General features: G+C 42.0%; 1 protein-coding gene across 4 annotated transcripts in view; it reads right to left on the minus strand.

Annotated features, from left to right (window-relative positions):
• Positions 1-6,191: 6,191 nt before the first annotated feature.
• The window catches only part of TMEM71 (transmembrane protein 71), a 51,187-nt gene continuing 37,024 nt past the window's right edge, over positions 6,192-20,354 (minus strand). For all 4 annotated transcript variants that reach the window (XM_077271255.1, XM_077271256.1, XM_077271258.1 and 1 more), the window contains 3 exons: positions 15,751-15,861; positions 14,436-14,517; positions 6,192-6,288 (listed from right to left, as the gene is read on the minus strand). In XM_077271255.1, coding sequence (XP_077127370.1) covers positions 6,246-6,288; positions 14,436-14,517; positions 15,751-15,861 — 236 coding nt within the window. In that variant the 3' untranslated portion in view covers positions 6,192-6,245. The remainder of the gene's footprint in view (positions 6,289-14,435; positions 14,518-15,750; positions 15,862-20,354) is intronic.

Raw genomic sequence — 20,354 nt, forward strand, 5'->3', positions numbered from 1 at the left:
TTCCATGGGAGACTAGAAGCTGCCATAGCCCGATCGGCTCTGCTACATAGAGGCGATGTTCAGATCGCCTCTATGTAGTAGAATTACTCACTTGCTTTGAGCGCCAACCACTGGCTGGCGCTCACACCAATCCCGCAGTGACAACCATAGAGGTTTCCAGGAGACCTGTGGTTGTCATGCCAATGAACCGGTGACCCGTGGCTATTTCAGTCACATGTCAGCTATTCAAAACAAAAAGACAACATACAGATAACAGCTAATTCTTCTTGATTTGCTAAAAAATAGTCATCTGGTTAATTAAGATACAATGCTGTGTCTCCACAGTCAGTATTTTACATCAGTATTTGTAAGCCAAAACCACTAGTGGGTGATAAATACAGAAGTGGTGATGTGTGTTCTGTTGTTATGGTAAATTGTCTCTTCAGAGAGGAAGAGGACTAGAACTCTAGTGCCACCTATTGGAAGTAGCAATCCTAACAGTCAATGTCGACCCTTTAACGAGCCTTGTCACATGACAGGATAATAGCCAAACCAGAATCTGAATTTGCAGACACTGTGTTTCGGGGTACTATCCCAGGTGATCGGTATCCAACAGCTGATCAGTAGAATGGGGCACACTGACTAGGGGCAATACCCCGAAACACAGTGTCTGCAAATTGATATCCTGGTTTGGCTATTATCCTAAGTCATGTGACAAGACTCGTTAAAGGGTCGACATTGACTTTTGGGATTGCTACTTCCAATAGGTGGCACTAGATTTCTAGTTCTCTTCCTCTCTGGAGAGACATTTTGCATATTTCCCAGAGGAGCATTGCGGCTTTAAGTCTCCTCATATCGTCATGCTTAGCATGTTACTCTCTGCAAGGAGAAACAATACTTGTTGGATATTCTTATGGTAAATATTTATACTTTGCTTTTTAGACAATTAAATATACCTTTGATAATTTTGTATTTTAGTGTTAGCTTTATTAGTGTTATTCAAAAAAGCAATAGCACAGGGAGCTGTCTCTAATATAGAGGTGTCTTTGTTACAGAAGGCATAGAAAGCGGGGTCGACTTGTTTGAAAGGAATGTTTGCAGATTCCATAATTTACTACCTTGTTTTTCCCAAATAAAATACTTTCTCACTTGGATAATGTAATGTAAGAAGCCTTTCCCACTTACTTTATCTATGTGGTTGTAATAAAGACTTGTGACTGGGCATCTGCGATCCAGACTGTACACTGACAGTGTTATTTTCTTGCCTCTGATGCATCGTATTTATTTAATGTGAACCAAAAATGGCAGATTGGAGATCATTTGTATCTCAACTCAAATTAGCAGGACTTTTGGCTCCTGGAGTGGGATGTGTGACTTAGCTAATAGCGCCACTCATCATGAACTTGACGAGCCGGAATCTCTACGCCCCATAACACCCCCATGGCAAAAAAATTAAACTCAAAAAGTAGCTTTTTTTTTTCTGTGCACAAAAAAATTGCAAGTGTTCAAAGCTTTTACACCAGAAATATGACAAAAATTTGATGCATCGCCCCATAGGTTTTGACCGCCTCAAAAAAAAATTTTGCAGTGAAAATTCCACGTTTTTGAGTCATTTTGCTGAGTTTTGGAGCAGATCATGATCAGAGTTTTTAGTTTCCATTTAGCATCTGCTTCAAAAACTCTTAAAAACAAAAATCCTTCACCCTTTGGCCTCATTCAGAAGTTCGTTTGTCACATATAAGATATGTTTTTCATAAAGTATCGCCTGGTGCTGTTCACATAAAAAAAAAACAAAAAAAAAAAACAAGACTTTTTGCTCGCAGTGTGAGGCTCACGGTGTCTGTATTTTCTGTGATTTTTGTCACATATATGTCAACACATTGGGAAAATATTGGCCAACTAGAGAAGAATCACGAAGACAATACCCAAAAAAGCACCAAACATCTGTCTGAAATATTTCTCTTTAATAAATGTGTGCAAAAATACAAAAGCAGTAAAATAGTGAAAAAAAAACAGTCTTGTTTTTACAGTATTCATTGTGTAGCAAAGACAACCCGGGTCATTACCAGTACAGTGATACCAAACTTTTATGTTTCCGTCGATGGAGAGGTGTGAGGACTTTTTTTTTCACGCTGACCTGTAGTTTTTGTTGCTACTATTTTGGGGTATATATGTTATTTTTATTGCATTTTTTTTTTTAGTGGACAAGAGATGCAACAGCAAAAAAAAGGCAATTAATTAAGGATTCATTTAATATTTTCAGATACAGTGAGGCCAAATAAAGAAACTTAAAAAAGTCTATTTTGTAAATGAGAGGTTTATATTTATAATGTGTACACAATGCTTATTTTGTGTTACTCCAAAACTTTTTGCCTTTTTGTTCTATAATATATGGTACTTAGGTAACGATTTTTTTTATAAAAAAAACCGCGAAAGTACCGTATATTATTTTCATGCTCTATGCTGTTTATTTATTTAATCATTGTGTTTCTGTTTCATTTTTTTGACTGCTTAAATAGAAGGGGCCTAAACAAGTCTGTATAGTATGGACAGGCAGTGTATTGCATAGCAAAAAGTATTCCTGTGTCCACTTCAAGGCTAATTAGTCAAATAACAACCACCCAGACATATTACTATAATAGGGGGAGATAAGTGGCTATGGGGCCCCTTGTAGCCCCCCACGTCTGCTATCTTTGCCCTTAGTTTGTTGCAGCCCCATGATATAAACAGAATATCTTCATCCCTCCATATAAGAGGTAAATGCAAATAGATGTTACTTTAACGCTCGCTTTGTGTTTTTAGCCATAACTAGTAAAAGTGTCCATTTTATCGCAGCCCAGTCCTGACTTATACAGTTCCATAGCAGGACTTGTCATTGCTTCCTGTAATCATCACCTGAAATACTCTGTGCTGCTGATATCATTCCGGTCAGCTCAGTTAAACTGCAAAGTTTCTTTTTATTTTTTTTTTAAGAGCACAAAGCCCCCTCAGACCAGCTGAGTGTAGGGGTCCCATACCAGTGCTTGTGTTTTTTTTTTGTTTGTTTTTTTATTGAAGCATGGCACTCAACGAAATAATGAAAGCCCATTAATTTCTATGGATGGCTGTGCTCACGCTCAGCCATGTCCAGCTCCAGTCAATAGAGGGTAATCCAGAGCTTTCTCCTTGGTCTCAGGAGAAGCAGATAATTCAGTTTACAATATTATAACTATTACAACTACATATATGTGCACCCGAGGGATTGTCACTGCATTGTTGACGCTTAAAGGGAAACTGTCACTTGTCATAAATATGTTTCTTTTTTTACTTGGACTAAATGCCACTGGTCTCCTGAATCTGGAGCTGTTTTTCTTTTGTTCCTGCGCCTCTCCATTCCTGAAATATAGCCTATTCTTCTTAGCAAGGGGGCGTGGTCATCACCTCTTCTCCGTGGACTTTCCCTGATGACCACGCCCACTTAGCTATGCAAGACTAGACTTAGATGCAGGGAAAAAGAGGCCATATCTTAGGAACGGAGAGGCGCATGAACAAAAGAAAGACATTGCCGGATCCAGGAAAACAGTGGCATTTATACCAGGTACAGTGGGTATGAAAAGTATTCAGACCCCTTTAAATTTATCACTCTTAGTTTCATTGCAGCCATTTGGTAAATTCCAAAAAGTTCATTTTTTTTCTCATTAATGTACACTCTGCACCCTATCTTGACTGAGAAAAACAGAAATGTAGAAATTTTTGCAAATTTAATAAAAAAGAAAAACTGAAATATCCCATGGCCATAAGTATTCAGCCCCTGTGCTCAGTATTGAGTAGAAGCACCTTTTGAGCTAGTACGGCCATGAGTCTTCTTGGGAATGATGTAACAAGTTTTTCACACCTGGATTTGGGGATCCTATGCCATTCTTCCTTGTAGATCCTCTCCTGTTCTGTCAGGTTGGATGGTGAACGATGGTGGACGCCATTTTCAGGTCTCTCCAGAGATGCTCCATTGGGTTTAGGGGGGCTACAAAAGGCATAGGGTGCACTACACAAATAGGCGTAAATGACCTATGGATGGGTGCAGCACCATGCATGAAGGGAAATGTGCCAGAATAAAAAGAAAAAGGTCAATGCATGGAAATGGTGCACTCCAGAAAAAGCTTGGGTTTGTTTTCAAAAAGGAATAAATTTATTAACTCGGTGACACACAGAAACACCCAAAAATGATTAAAAACAATAGAAAAACAGCACAACCACATCCCTGGGATAAATCCATAGAATAGTCAATAAAGACTATAATATAAGTAGACAAGAAATGGGACTGTCCCCGTTTATACAACTCTGGCAGAACAAGGCAGATATCCATAGACAATAAGCAATATGCAAAATGTAGTAGAATCAAAATTTGAAAGCCGCATAATTTGCAAAGAAAAAAATAGCATAATAGACCGAAAGTGGGCGTCCCCAAAGGCAGTAAACAAGCACATGTAAATAGTTGGGCCCAACAAAATCCCCATAAACTGTTAGAACATAAGAGACATGCATGCAATATATGTATATAAGTTGCGTATGTATATAAGGGCAAGGTGATAAACAGCCCCAGGTATGATAGCCTGTGAATGAAGGGGTGGTAGCCTATAGGCAAAATTGTAATAAGGTAACTAAAGAGCCATTAAGGTGAAAGCACCAATAAGAGCTGTAGGGAATCAATGTATATCTCCTATGTCAAGCAGTCAGAGGATGAAGCCAAAAAGTCCAGAATGTCCATAACGAGGGGAAAGCAGTCCTGGGACCAGGGAGAGGTGTGCTTGTTTACCGTCTTTTGCCAGCGTTGTATAAATGGGGACAGTCCCATTTATTGTCCACTTACTGTATATTATAGTCTTTATTGACTTTTCTATGGATTAATCCCAAGGATGTGGTTGTGCTGTTTTGTGTTGTTTTTAATCGTTCTTGGGTGTTTCTGTATGTCACTGAGTTAATAAAGTTATACCTTTCAGTAAAAAAATATTTTTTTTCTGGAGTGCACCATATCCATGCATTGACCTTTTTCTTTTTTTCTGGCTCCATTGGGTTTAGGTCAGGTCTCTGGCTGGGCCGGTCAACAATGGTCACAGAGTTGTTCTGAAGCCACTCCTTTGTTATTCTAGGTGTGTGCTTAGGGTCATTGTTTTGTTGGAAGGTGACCCTTCGGCCAAGTCTGAGGTCCAGAGCACTCTGGAAGAGGTTCTCATCCAGGATATCTCTGTACTTGGCCGCATTCATGTTCCCTTCAATGACAACCAGTCATCCTGTCCCTACAGCTGAAAAACACCCCCATAGCATCATGCTGCCACCACCATGTTTCACTGTTGGGATTGTATTGGGCAGGTGATGAGCAGTGCCTGGTTTTCTCCACACATACCGCTTAGAATTATCACCAGAAAGGTCTATCTTCGTCTCATCAGACCAGAGAATCTTATTTCTCATAGTCTGGGAGTCCTTCATGTGTTTTTTAGCAAACTATGTGGGGTTTCATATGTCTTACTCTGAGGAGAGGCTTCCGTGGGGCCAATCTGCCATAAAGGCCGGATTGGTGGAGGGCTGCAGTGATAGTTGACTTTGTGGAACTTTCTCCCATCTCCCTACTGCATCTCTGGAGCTCAGCCACAGTGATCTTGGGGTTCTTCTTTACCTCTCTCACCAAGGCTCTTCTCCCATGATTAATCAGCAATGAAACAAAGAGTGAAAAATTTAAAGTGGTCTGAATACTTTCCGTACCCACTGTAAATAATAAATATTTATAGCAAGTGACAGTTCTTTTTTAAAGGGATTGTCCAGTTTAGAAAACCCATTGTCATACACCATTTTTGGTCATTTTTAATAGAAGGGTAACCTCTGTTCAGGATCCTCACCACTTGGAGTGGAGATCAGGTACAAAGAGCTTTACTTGCTCTGGAGGATCGGTCATGTCCTATATTACACAGATAACCCATTGATAAAAATGGACACTGTGTAATCCTTCTTTTCTCCTATGGTGGCGCTGTAGGGAAATTATACACTAACAGTTGTTCCAGGTTTCCCACACATTACATTTATGCTCTGGGTAGGATGATCAGCTTATTGTCAAGGAACCCTGGTAAAAATTAGAGAATGTCGAATGTGGGGAACCCTTTTAGTACCTCTAGCAAATTTCAAGTACTTGGCATAATATAACATCTATTTCCAAAAACAATATAAATAATGTGCAAGACAAATAGGTGCAAATGTTGTAATAATTGCATCATAGTGAAGCAGCGTGGACATAGAGCTCAGATTCCTGGACGGGTCCGGATGCAGAAGTTGTCATGTGACCTATAGAAAGTGTAAAAAAGTAAAATGTTAGAAAGCGGATCAGAGAGGCCACCCATGATACAACTGCTATGGGGCCTATAAGAAGTCCCTCTCGCTTTACCACTGCAGTCATAATAGTGAGGAACAAGACAACAGAGACTGTCCTAGATTGTAGAGACTGACCTAGATGGTAGAGACTCTCCTAGACAACAGGCACTATCCTAGACGGCAAAGACTTACCTAGATGGCAGACACTCCTAGATGGCAGAGGCTTTCCTAGACAACAGACGCTCTCCTAGACAGCCAAGGCTCTCCAAGATGGCAGAGACTAACCTAGACAGCAGAGACTGCCCTAGACAACAGACACTATCCTAGATGGCAGAGACTGACCTAGATGGCAGAGACTTACTTAGAAAGCAGACACTATCCTAGACAGCAGAGACTGACCTAGACAGCAGACTCTATCCTAGACAACAGACCCTCTCTTAGACAACAAACACTCTCCCAGTCAACCGACACTCCTAGACGGCAAAGGCTCTCCTAGATGGCAGAGACTGACCTAGATGGCAGAGACTGTCCTAGACAACAGACACTATCCTAGGCGACAGAGACTGAACTGGATGGCAGAGACTGAACTGGATGGCAGAGACTGAACTGGATGGCAGAGACTGAACTGGACAGCAGAGACTGAACTGAACGGCAGAGACAGACATAAAAAAAGAGCTTATGTTATTTCAATATTTATGGTCCAAACAGCTGCCAGGTGCTCCCGCTGCCACTTATTTGTATTTGATGTAATGGACAGGACTGGTAAGAACTAGGGATGAGCGAGTGTACTCGTTGCTCGGGTTTTCCCAAGCACGCTCGGGTGACTTCCATCATGTGGGGATTCCCTACCAACCAGGCAACGCCCACATGTACTCAGCCTGGGTAGTAGCTGTAAATCATTCAGCTGCCCCGATGAAAACTAAATCTCCGAGCAGTCACAAATACTCGGAGACCATCCGAGCGTGCTGGGGAAAATCCGAGCAATGAGTATACTCGCTCATCACTAGTAAGAACCCCTATCAGTTTATGGTAGATGTGGCCGCACTGTAGGGTGAACTACCCATACTGCTGAGGTCTAATGCTTCCTATAGACTTGTTCATCTATTGGAGGACCCCGAGCTTCTTGGCCCACAGGTTGTATTAATTTACATGACTTATAAGTGGACCACAGACCAGACCCCTAAACTAATACAGATCCTAGACTATACAGTGGGAAAATGATATTGCGAATTGCATCAAATACTTATTTAATGCAAGGATACATTAAAGGACAAGAATACAAAATTATATAAAGGCTTTGACTGTTCCTGGAGATACAGTTGGAAGCGGCGGTCACAAGTTCTATTTTACAGGTACACTGACTACACTTTCCGGATGTGGGAGAGAAAGAAAGCTGTCACCGTCTGCTACCTGAGTTCTGAGGAGGCAGTGGTCAAAAGCCCTCGAGTGATTGCATAAAACCTGCAGCACGATTAGGCTGGCACAGTTAATGTGGTTTCATTTGCGCAGTAAGGTGCATACTAAACTCTGAAGGTCTCCATGTTTGGTCTCTAAGACTTCCCTTCTTCTGACCCAAAAGCACAATAAGTTGGCTCCAATATGCTCAAAACTGTTTAAATAAGCCTCAGAAGTTTTGGGATTTTGTTCTGTGGAATGATGATACAAAACTAGGACTCTCGGGACTGTGGATCAACGGGGATGAAGAATAAAGCGTCTGCTGAAAAAACACCCTGCCTACAGTGAAGCATTGTGGTGGCTTGATGCCTACAGTGAAGTATTGCGGTGTCCCAGTGATGTCCACAGTAGAGCATGGTGGTGGCTTGGTGATCCCTACAGTAAAGCGTGGTAGCTCAGTGATACCTGTTGTGAATCCGCTTTTGGGCTCCCCTGGTGGTTGCTGGTGGTACTGATGACTTGTGTGTGCTTTGCGGTCTCAGTTCACCTGCTCCCGTCAGTGTTTGGGAGTTTCCTATTTAGCCTTGCTCTCCAGTCATTTCCTTGCCGGTCATCATTGTAACCAGAGCCTTCGGTTGCATGTTCCTGCTACTAGTCTGCTGATCAGCTAAGTGGACTTTTGTCCTTTTGTTTTTGTATCTTTGTCCAGTTTGCAGTTTTGTTATTCTCTGTAGCTGGAAGCTCTTGTGGGCTGAAATTGCCACTCCTGTGTCATGAGTTGACACAGGAGTCTTAAAGTAATTTCAGGATGGTTTTTTTGAAAGGGTTTTCAGTTGACCGTGAAGTCCTCTTTTGTATCCTTCTGCTATCTAGTAAGTGGACCTCTCTTTGCTAAATCTACTTTCATACTGTGTATGTAGTTTCCTCTGAACTCACCGTTATTATATGTGGGGGGCTTCTATCATCTTTGGGGTATTTCACTAGAGGTAAGCCAGGTCTGTTTCTTCCTCTACCAGGAGTAGTTAGTCCTCCGGCTGGCGCGTGGCATCTAGGGATAATCATAGGTATGCTCCCTGGCTGCTATTAGTTGTGTGGTAGATTTAGCTCACGGTCAGCTCGAGATTCCATCACCCAGAGCTCGTCCGTTATTTTTGTGTTTTGACGTTCCCCTGCCATTGGGAACCATGACAGTATGACCGGCCATGTGTTAAAGTTATTGGCAGAAGAAAGGAGAGAAAAAGAAGTCTGCAGATTTTTTTTTTTTTCCCCTATGCTTGCTCCATAGTTGGATCAGTTGTATTCCAGCTCTAATTACAGCCTTTGCCTTTCTCTCCTTCTAATCCTTGAATGGCTCTGATCTCACCTGTTTAAAGATGGATCCTCAGAGTTTGGCTGCAGGTTTAAATAATCTTGCTACTAAGGTTCAAAATTTACAAGATTTTGTTATACATACTCCTATGTCTGAACCTAAAATTCCTACACCAGAGGTGTTTTCCGGAGATAGATCTCGGTTCCTGAATTTCAAATATAATTGTAAATTGTTCCTTTCTCTCAGACCTCACTCCTCTGGAGATCCTGTCCAGTAGGTTAAGATTGTAATTTCTTTGCTGCGAGGTGACCCTCAAAATTGGGCATTTTCATTGACACCAGGGGATCCTGCGTTGCTCAATGTGGATGCGTTTTTTCTGGCTTTAGGGTTGCTTTATGAGGAACCTAATTTGGAGATTCAGGCTGAAAAAGCTTTGATAGCCCTATCTCAAGGGCAAGATGAAGCTGAGATATACTGCCAAAAATTTCGTAGATGGTCTGTGCTTACTCAGTGGAATGAGTGCGCCCTAGCGGCAAATTTCAGAGAGGGCCTCTCTGATGCCGTTAAAGATGTTATGGTCGGGTTCCCTGCGCCTACAGGTCTGAATGAGTCCATGACAATGGCTATTCAGATTGATCGGCGTTTGCGGGAGCGCAAGCCTGTGCACCATTTGGCGGTATCTTCTGAAAAGATGCCAGAGAATATGCAATGTGACAGAACTCTGTCCAGAAGCGAGCGGCAGAATTATAGGCGTAAAAATGGGTTATGCTTCTATTGTGGTGATTCTGCTCATGTTATATCAGCATGCTCTAAACGCACAAAGAAGGTTGACAAGTCTATTTCAATTGGCACTTTACAGTCTAAATTTATTCTGTCTGTAACCTTGATTTGTTCATTATCAGTTATTACCGTGGATGCCTATGTGGACTCTGGCGCCGCCCTGAGTCTTATGGATTGGTCCTTTGCCAGGCGCTGTGGGTTTGATTTAGAGCCTCTGGAAGTCCCTATACCTCTGAAGGGTATTGATTCTACACCTTTGGCTTGTAATAAACCACAGTTCTGGACGCAAGTGACTATGCGTATGACTCCAGACCATCAGGAGGTGATTCGCTTCCTTGTGTTGTACAATTTACATGATGTTTTAGTGCTTGGATTACCATGGTTACAATCTCATAACCCAGTCCTTGACTGGAAAACAATGTCTGTGATAAGCTGGGGATGTCGGGGGGCTCATGGGGATGTACCTTTGGTTTCTATTGCCTCATCTATTCCCTCTGAGGTTCCGGCGTTTTTGTCTGATTATCGTGATGTTTTTGAGGAGCCTAAAATTGGTTCACTCCCTCCCCACAGAGATTGTGATTGCGCCATAGATCTGATTCCTGGCAGTAAATTTACAAAGGGTCGTTTGTTTAATTTGTCTGTACCTGAACATACTGCTATGCGAGAGTATATCAAGGAGTCCCTGGAAAAGGGACATATTCGTCCTTCTTCATCTCCTTTAGGAGCCGTTTTTTTCTTTGTGTCTAAAAAAGATGGCTCTCTGAGGCCTTGTATTGATTATCGACTCCTGAATAAAATTACAGTCAAATATCAGTATCCGTTGCCCTTGCTGACTGATTTGTTTGCTCGCATAAGGGGGGCTAAGTGGTTCTCTAAGATTGATCTTCGTGGGGCGTATAATTTGGTGCGAATTAAGCAGGGGGATGAGTGGAAAACCGCATTTAATACGCCTGAGGGCCATTTTGAGTATTTAGTAATGCCTTTCGGCCTTTCTAATGCACCTTCAGTCTTTCAGTCCTTTATGCATGATATTTTCCGTGAATATTTGGATACATTTATGATTGTGTATTTGGATGATATTTTGATTTTTTCTGATGACTGGGAGTCTCATGTTCAACAGGTCAGGAGGGTTTTTCAGGTTTTGCGGGCTAGTTCTTTGTGTGTAAAGGGTTCAAAGTGTGTTTTTGGGGTTCAAAAGATTTCTTTTTTGGGGTACATTTTTTCCCCTTCTTCTATTGAGATGGACCCTGTCAAGGTTCGGGCTATTTGTGACTGGACGCAGCCTACTTCCCTGAAGAGTCTTCAGAAGTTCTTGGGCTTTGCTAATTTTTATCGTCGATTTATAACTGGGTTTTCTGGCGTTGCTAAGCCTTTGACTGATTTGACTAAAAAGGGTGCTGATGTTGCCGATTGGTCCCCTGCTGCTGTGGAGGCCTTTCGGGAGCTTAAGCGCCGCTTTTCGTCTGCCCCTGTGTTGCGCCAGCCTGATGTTTCTCTTCCCTTTCAGGTTGAGGTCGATGCTTCCGAGATCGGAGCAGGGGCGGTTTTGTCGCAGAAAAGTTCCGACTGCTCAGTGATGAGACCTTGTGCGTTCTTTTCTCGAAAATTTTCGGCCGCCGAGCGGAACTATGATGTTGGTAATCGGGAGCTTTTGGCCATGAAGTGGGCGTTTGAGGAGTGGCGTCATTGGCTTGAGGGTGCCAGACATCAGGTGGTGGTTTTGACTGATCACAAGAATCTGATTTATCTAGAGTCGGCCAGGCGCCTGAATCCTAGACAGGCGCGCTGGTCGTTGTTTTTCTCTCGGTTTAATTTTGTGGTCTCATACCTACCGGGTTCTAAAAATGTGAAGGCAGATGCTCTTTCTAGGAGTTTTGAGCCTGACTCTCCTGGGGATTCTGAACCTGCTGGTATCCTTAAGGATGGGGTGGTTTTGTCTGCTGTCTCCCCAGACCTGCGACGTGCTTTGCAAGAATTTCAGGCGGATAGACCTGATCGTTGTCCGCCTGGTAGACTGTTTGTTCCTGATGATTGGACCAGTAGAGTCATCTCGGAAGTTCATTCTTCTACGCTGGCAGGTCATCCTGGAATTTTTGGTACCAGAGATTTGGTGGCTAGGTCCTTCTGGTGGCCTTCCCTGTCTCGAGATGTGCGTGTTTTTGTGCAGTCTTGTGATGTTTGTGCTCGGGCTAAGCCTTGTTGTTCTAGGGCTAGTGGGTTATTGTTGCCCTTGCCTATCCCGAAGAGGCCTTGGACGCACATCTCTATGGACTTTATTTCTGATCTCCCTGTTTCTCAGAAAATGTCTGTCATCTGGGTGGTGTGTGACCGTTTTTCTAAAATGGTTCATTTGGTACCTTTGCCTAAGTTGCCTTCCTCATCTGAATTGGTCCCTCTATTTTTTCAAAATGTGGTTCGCTTGCATGGTATTCCGGAAAACATCGTTTCTGACAGGGGAACCCAGTTCGTGTCTAGATTTTGGCGGGCATTCTGTGCCAGGTTGGGCATTGATTTGTCTTTTTCGTCTGCATTCCATCCTCAGACTAATGGCCAGACGGAGCGAACTAATCAAACTTTGGAGACTTATTTGAGGTGTTTTGTGTCTGCGGATCAGGATGACTGGGTCGCCTTTTTGCCGTTGGCAGAATTTGCTCTTAATAATCGGGCTAGTTCTGCCACTTTGGTTTCCCCTTTCTTTTGCAATTCAGGGTTTCACCCTCGTTTTTCATCTGGTCAGGTGGAATCTTCGGATTGTCCGGGAGTGGATGCTGTGGTGGATCGGTTGCATCGGATTTGGGGACAAGTGGTGGACAATTTGAAGTTGTCCCAGGAGAGGACTCAGCAGTTTGCTAACCGCCGTCGTCGTGTTGGTCCTCGCCTTCGTGTTGGGGACTTGGTGTGGTTGTCTTCCCGTTTTGTCCCTATGAGGGTTTCTTCTCCTAAGTTTAAGCCTCGGTTCATCGGTCCTTATAGGATTTTGGAGATTCTTAACCCTGTGTCCTTTCGTTTGGACCTCCCGGCATCTTTCGCTATCCATAATGTATTCCATCGGTCGTTGTTGCGGAGGTATGAGGTACCGGTGGTTCCTTCTACTGAACCTCCTGCTCCTGTGCTGGTTGAGGGTGAATTGGAGTACGTTGTAGAGAAGATCCTGGACTCCCGTATTTCCAGACGGAGACTTCAATATCTGGTTAAATGGAAGGGCTATGGTCAAGAAGATAATTCTTGGGTAACTGCCTCTGATGTTCATGCCTCGGATTTGGTTCGTGCCTTTCATAGGGCTCATCCAGATCGCCCTGGTGGTTCTCGTGAGGGTTCGGTGCCCCCTCCTTAAGGGGGGGGTACTGTTGTGAATCCGCTTTTGGGCTCCCCTGGTGGTTGCTGGTGGTACTGATGACTTGTGTGTGCTTTGCGGTCTCAGTTCACCTGCTCCCATCAGTGTTTGGGAGTTTCCTATTTAGCCTTGCTCTCCAGTCATTTCCTTGCCGGTCATCATTGTAACCAGAGCCTTCGGTTGCATGTTCCTGCTACTAGTCTGCTGATCAGCTAAGTGGACTTTTGTCCTTTTGTTTTTGTATCTTTGTCCAGTTTGCAGTTTTGTTATTCTCTGTAGCTGGAAGCTCTTGTGGGCTGAAATTGCCACTCCTGTGTCATGAGTTGACACAGGAGTCTTAAAGTAATTTCAGGATGGTTTTTTTGAAAGGGTTTTCAGTTGACCGTGAAGTCCTCTTTTGTATCCTTCTGCTATCTAGTAAGTGGACCTCTCTTTGCTAAATCTACTTTCATACTGTGTATGTAGTTTCCTCTGAACTCACCGTTATTATATGTGGGGGGCTTCTATCATCTTTGGGGTATTTCACTAGAGGTAAGCCAGGTCTGTTTCTTCCTCTACCAGGAGTAGTTAGTCCTCCGGCTGGCGCGTGGCATCTAGGGATAATCATAGGTATGCTCCCTGGCTGCTATTAGTTGTGTGGTAGATTTAGCTCACGGTCAGCTCGAGATTCCATCACCCAGAGCTCGTCCGTTATTTTTGTGTTTTGACGTTCCCTTGCCATTGGGAACCATGACAGATACCTACAGTGAAGCATGGTGGAGGCTTGGCGATGCCTACAGTGAAGTGTGGTGGTACTTCAGAGATGCCTACAGTGAAGCATAGTGATGGCTCTGTGATATCTACAATAGAGTATGGTGGTGGCTCAGTGATGTCTACAGTGAAGCATGATGGTGGATGGTGGTTTACATTGCAATAAACCAATGAGATGAGAACAAACAGAGTTTGGGATTTTTTTAAATAAATCAAATTTTCAATAACGGATACATAATTTTGATTGAAACTGTAAAAACAGCCCCCAAACCAGACAAGGAATTGGATGATGTGAGCACATTTCACAGAGGATATATCACTGAGGTTTATTGCCTGCTTTTCTTGGACTTCAGGAGATCTTAAGAGGACAAATAAATGAACATGTCTGTTGTCCTCTAAGCCGGCACCTCCACCCCGACTCTGACTATTCAGGTCCTGGAACTCCTATAGCCTTACTCAGCTCTGCCCTGTAGTCGGCTGATGGCAGTGATCTCCTGTCTCAGTACAATCACTTATGTACAGGATATACAAGTCAAACAGATAATGACTTACCTGTCCCACCATAAAATCAGGCAGAGTATTAAAAGAGTAATGAAGATTAACAAGATCATTACACTGCTCTCTATGCTGTCATCTACAAGAGAAAAATAATACATGACTGATACATTAATTACAAGCAGATGAAGACACATTTAAAGGGATTTTCCATTTTTATATAATGAAATTTAATGGGTTATTCCATGAAGGCAGTCCCTCTCCATATGTCCCGTTACGCCACATGGACAACATAAAGAGAGAGGTCACCTGCTAAGGACCCCCAATGGGGCCACTCTATACAAGAAGCTCCTGGTCCTGTGTTACAGGGAGGGGGATGTTCATCTGAACAGCTGCCACACACAATCTAATGCTGCATGCAGCCGCCTCTATGGTGAAAACGCCTGAATGGTGGTGGCTTTTTCCGCTAGAATTAGCCATTTGGAAGGTGACAACCACTTTTTTTTTTATGTAATTTTCTCTCATATTAAAATAAAAACTCAGAAACATATATATAAAAAACTATTCTCTTTGTGTAGCAGCTATGTCCTCCCTACTCCTAAGACACCTGGCTGCAGCAGGAACCTCCCCCCACTGCGCTGTCTGCAGCAAACTAAAACCGGTCACCCTAAAGTAATTGCTGCTGTTTCTGATTGCAACATTTTAACCTCTTAGATGCTCCAATTTTCTCTTATATTAAAATGAAAACTCAGAAACATATATATATATATATATATATATATATATATATATATAAATATTCTCTTTGTGTAGCAGCTATGTCCTCCCTACTCCTCCTACTCCTAAGACTGTCTGCAGCAAACTAAAACCAGTCACTCTAAAGTAATTGCTGCTATTTCTGATTGCAATATTTTAACCTCTTAGATGCTGCTGTTGATTGTGCTGTTGAGTCTAGTGAAGGCCCCCCATGTTTCTAATGTTATGAAGCCCAGCCCATGTAGATCCCATAGTAGATCTTTATGTAATATTGCCGTGTATATTGTAATCAATCAGATATGTTCAAGCTTCCTAAGAGGACTAATAAAACGGGAGCAAAACTTTAATTAATCACTTTAAAAAAATCAGAAATGCACTAAAAACATGTGTTTTTCATCTGCGGGTTTAATTTCTACAAAGTATCAATTTATGCTGTGGATATAGGTGCGGATTTTTTGTGCAAAATGTAAAATGAGTGACATCTTTGCACCTCTTTGGCAGTGATATCTGCAGCAGTAAATACCTCTGTGGGTATCGCTGTGAGGTCTCCACTGATGGGGGTCCGCAGTAACTACGTTTCATGGGATTGCAGCCTAAGAGGCAGAGGGTGACTTACCCGCATCAATTGAGTCGCTTCCTATAGCAGGTGTGAGAGTTGTAGCGATGGAATCAGTAGACGAATTCTTTACGACTTGCCTCTCATGAGAAAACCCACAAGAGTTTTCATCTATAAGAAAAAAAAAGTTTGCATTGTATGAAAATGGTGAACAAAGGAGCGAAGATCAGAAAGATTGTAGCAGATGAAGTCGTCATGCCGCACAATCCACAGATAAAGAGATCACAATGAGGGGCAGCTGAGCTGCATCATCTGCACTCATAATGTAGAAGAGAGATGTTGAAATTACAAATTCAGCTCTGCAGCATCTGCTCCTACATCCTAGAAGTGGATCTTATCAGATTTCACTATTGATGTCACAATAATATGGCTATTATAGATCAAGTGCAAGATTATTGCCACAATAATATGGTTATTATAAAGTGCAAGTACAAGATTAATGCTACAATAATATGACTAGTATAGATAAAGTGCAAGTGCAAGATTATTGCCACAATAATATGGCTCTTACAGATAAAGTGCAAGTACAAGGTTAATGCCACAATAATATGGCTATTATAGATAAAGTGCAAGTACAAGATTAATGCTACAATAATATGGCTAGTATAGATAAAGTGCAAGTGCAAGATTATTGCCACAATAACATGGCTATTACAGATAAAGTGCAAGTACAAGATTAATGCCACAATAATATGGCTATTATAGATAAAGTGCAAGTGCAATATTAATGTCACAATAATATGGCTATTATAGATCAAGTGCAAGATTAATGCTACAATAATATGGCTATTATAGATAAAGTGCAAGTGCAAGATTAATGCTACAATAATATGGCTATTATAGATAAAGTGCAAGTGCAAGATTAATTTCACAATAATATGGCTATTATAGATAAAGTGCAAGATTATTGCCACAATAATATTGCTATTATAGATAAAGTGCAAGTGTAAGATTAATGGCACAATAATATGGCTATTATAGATAAAGTGCAAGTACAAGATTAATGCCACAATAACATGGCTATTATAGATAAAGTGCAAGTGTAAGATTAATGCCACAATAATATGGCTATTATAGATAAAGTGCAAGTACAAGATTAATGCCATAATAATATGGCTATTATAGATAAAGTGCAAGTGCAAAGTTAGTGATATGCAATATCCTGTCGACAATATGCAAATGCTAGTATGAAAAACCCATAAGGAGAAAAATACATATAAGCATATTGACTATAGATGCCACAATGACATAACTGTTATAATGGAAGGATAATTGTATATACCATCATCACTAAATATAAGTTATACCTGGATTCTGCAAAACCCATCTCTGGTAGCAAATAATCAAATAAGCCGGCAGTAAACAGTATATTATCTAGACCTTTGAGACCACCAGAGGAAAAGGCAGATGCTGTATCCTCCCCACACCCAACGCCGTTTCGCCTACACTTCTTCTGGGGTGGTATCTAACTAGAGGGGATCTGGTAGTACATATATAATCAATCCACCAACAGGGTGTTGCCGCGTCATATAGTGGTAAGCCGCGTATTTGGTTTAGATGGCGTGTGTACTCTGTCCCTTGTTGCAAAAGGTTAGTGCGCGGTGGACAGTGTGCTGGACAGTGTGCTCCAGGAAGTTAGAAGGGATCAGGCCAGCGCGCATGCGCACAACCAAAGGCGACTCCACAGATGGGGCAGAAGGCAAGAAAAGGAAAATGATATACTCCCATGCCTATATACCGATTAGGCTATGATTAAATGGATTGGAATTTGCCAAACCACATGTCACTACCTCTTTTCCCATTTTAGGAATTTTTTGTGGGGTTACCTCATTTTTTGTTCAGTAATATATACTGTGACATAAATTTTGACCCGGGTTTCTGGGGTCTCCCTACCTGTTCTCTTATATTGTATGCCCTCTGTTGCTCCATGGTTCACCTGCTTTACATTATATAATTTGGCGTATGGATTTGCTCACATTATTATTGTCTTGACTATGTGTATTTATGGTCTAAAAAAACAATTTTGTACCTTTTGACATAACAAATCTCTAATATACCGTATATATATATATATATATTTTTAGAGGTCAATCCATATCATTACGAGGATATTTAAACTCTATGTTTCGCATTCACGCTCTACAATTTTTGGAGAGTTTCCTTTGTTAGGGAATATGTATATTGTTATATCTCATTATGCCTGGCAAGTTCTCATGTATAAAGATTAATTCATCAAATATATTGTGGTTTGTCCTGATGAAGAGGTAAGTACACCTCGAAATAAAACCGCATCCATACCGCATCTGGTTTCCTATCGTATATTGGATCCTCGGCAGCACAGGTTTTAGGTCCACGTTAATCTCCTAATTTGCTTACTATCTGCTTTGGTCAGGGCCAGTTTTAGACAAGTTGGGGCCCTGGGCAAAAGTTTAAAGAGGGGCCCCAAATGCTAACATATAGCACCATCACACAGAACCATTTCTGTTGTATTTACAAGAGCTAACTTCAGGCTGCTAAACGAGAATATTGAAGTCGTCGATGTTTGTTTCCTGGCCTCTTTAGGGTAGGTACACAGTAATTGGCAGCACTTTGGATGCAGGTGAATCTGCATGTGTTCTTTGAACTGTGCGAATTCACTGAGTCCAATACATTGTACAGGTGAAATTTATCTTGCGGAGACAAATAAAGATAAATTGACATGGTGCGGTCTGGAAAGACCCGCCGCATGTCCGTCTCCACGGGTGAGCTGCGGGCGTCTGTACATGCATAGTGGGCAAGGGATTTCTTGAAATCCCATCCTCTATGCTGTAACATTTGGCCGCTGCAATAGTACGCAATGTCCAACCCCGCATCGTTTACTGACTGTGTGCACCTACCCTTACTCCGTCTGAGGAAGAATGATTGGTACAGATAGTTCTCGATACAGTATAATGCAGGGCCCATACAGTACATATAGTATAATGCACTCCCCATGGTCATTGGTAGTGTAATGCAGCTGAAGCCCCCCTCATAGAGTATATTACAGCCCCCTCATAGAGTATAATGCAGCACCCTCAGAGTAAAATTCAGCCCCACACACATTATAATGGAGGCCCCACCCCAACAAACACACACAGTATAGTGCAGCCCCCTTCACACACAGTGTAATGCAGCCCCCCACATACACAGTATAATGCAGCACACTCAGAGTATAATGCATCTCCACACACACAGTATAAAGCAGGACCCACCCCCACACAGTATAATTCAGCCCCCCCACAAACACACACAGCATAGTGCAGTCGCATGGCGCTCTCTCCTCCATCACTGCTTTCAACTTTATCGGCATCTATGATGCCAATAAGTTGAATGCGCAATGCGGGGAGGGGGCAGTGCCGGGCCCCTCTTACTTAAGGGCCCCATAGCGGCCACTGGCTGGGGGCCCCTGGAGGAGCGGGGTCCCTAGGTGGCTGCCTGGTCTGCCTGCCCCTAACGCCAGTCCTGGCTTTGGTGGATCGGCAGCAGGCATCTATGTTTAAAAGCTAACAAATGGGTTGTGACTCTCACAACATGAGTTGTGACTCTGGGTAATTGCCCACATGGAAAATTGCCCAATTTTCCGTGTGGGCAATTTTCCATGTGGGCAATTTTCCGTGTGGGCAATTTTTCTTTGGGCATTTTTCTTGTAGGCAATTTTCCTGTGGGGATTTTTCAGGGAACCGATTTCATTTTTCAATGGTAGAGTGAACGGTTCAAAAAAATTGTTAAGTGCCCTAACATAGAACCATTGAAAAATTAAATAATCCTGCAAAAAAATTTTTTGAAAATATATTTATATTAAAACAGGTTGAATCACCCCTCCTGTCCCAATAGAAAAAAAAAAAGAAAATGGAAAAATAATAAAATTAAACATATTCGGTATTGCTGTATTGCCTAAAACATCAGCTCGCTGTGCAAAAAAAACATGTATAGGTCAATCAATTTAAAAATAAAAAAGTTACAGTCCGCAAAAAATTCCAACACAAACCTTTTAATAAAGTTTGGAATTTTTTTAACTACTAAGTTTGGCATCCCCATAGTCGCACTGACCTGGAGAATTATGTCACCGGGTCATTTTTATCGCACACTGAACACCATAAATGCAAAACCCCAAAAAATAATGGCGGAATTGCATTTATATTTCACCATTTCAACCCACATTGTTCAAAACCGAATACTAGCTGTGAAAGGAAGGGGCCAATATCACAGCAAGTCTTACATCAATCTATATGCTATATCAGAATTATGTAAAGCAGGTTCCTATCATTATTCACTTCATGGGGGGCTCCTGGCAAGATATGAGTTGATGGCTTGCCATCATTCTTCATGGACTTGCTGGGTTGAGGCAAAATCTTGGGAAATTTTCCTGAATGACACCAAGCCTCATTTTCTACAGAGAGTGAAAAGCGGTTAAACATCTAAAATCCAAACATATTAAAGATATATTCCCAAAAAATCAATCTATCTATAGAATAGGGGATAACTTGCTGATCTTTGGGGGTCCGACCGCTGAGACCCACAGGGATCCTAAGATCAGAGCTCTGAAACCTCTGCAGCTCCGTCCTAAATGGAGCAGATGTGCGCAT

This window comes from Ranitomeya variabilis, chromosome 6, assembly GCF_051348905.1.
Source record: "Ranitomeya variabilis isolate aRanVar5 chromosome 6, aRanVar5.hap1, whole genome shotgun sequence".
Taxonomy (NCBI): Eukaryota; Metazoa; Chordata; class Amphibia; order Anura; family Dendrobatidae; genus Ranitomeya; species Ranitomeya variabilis.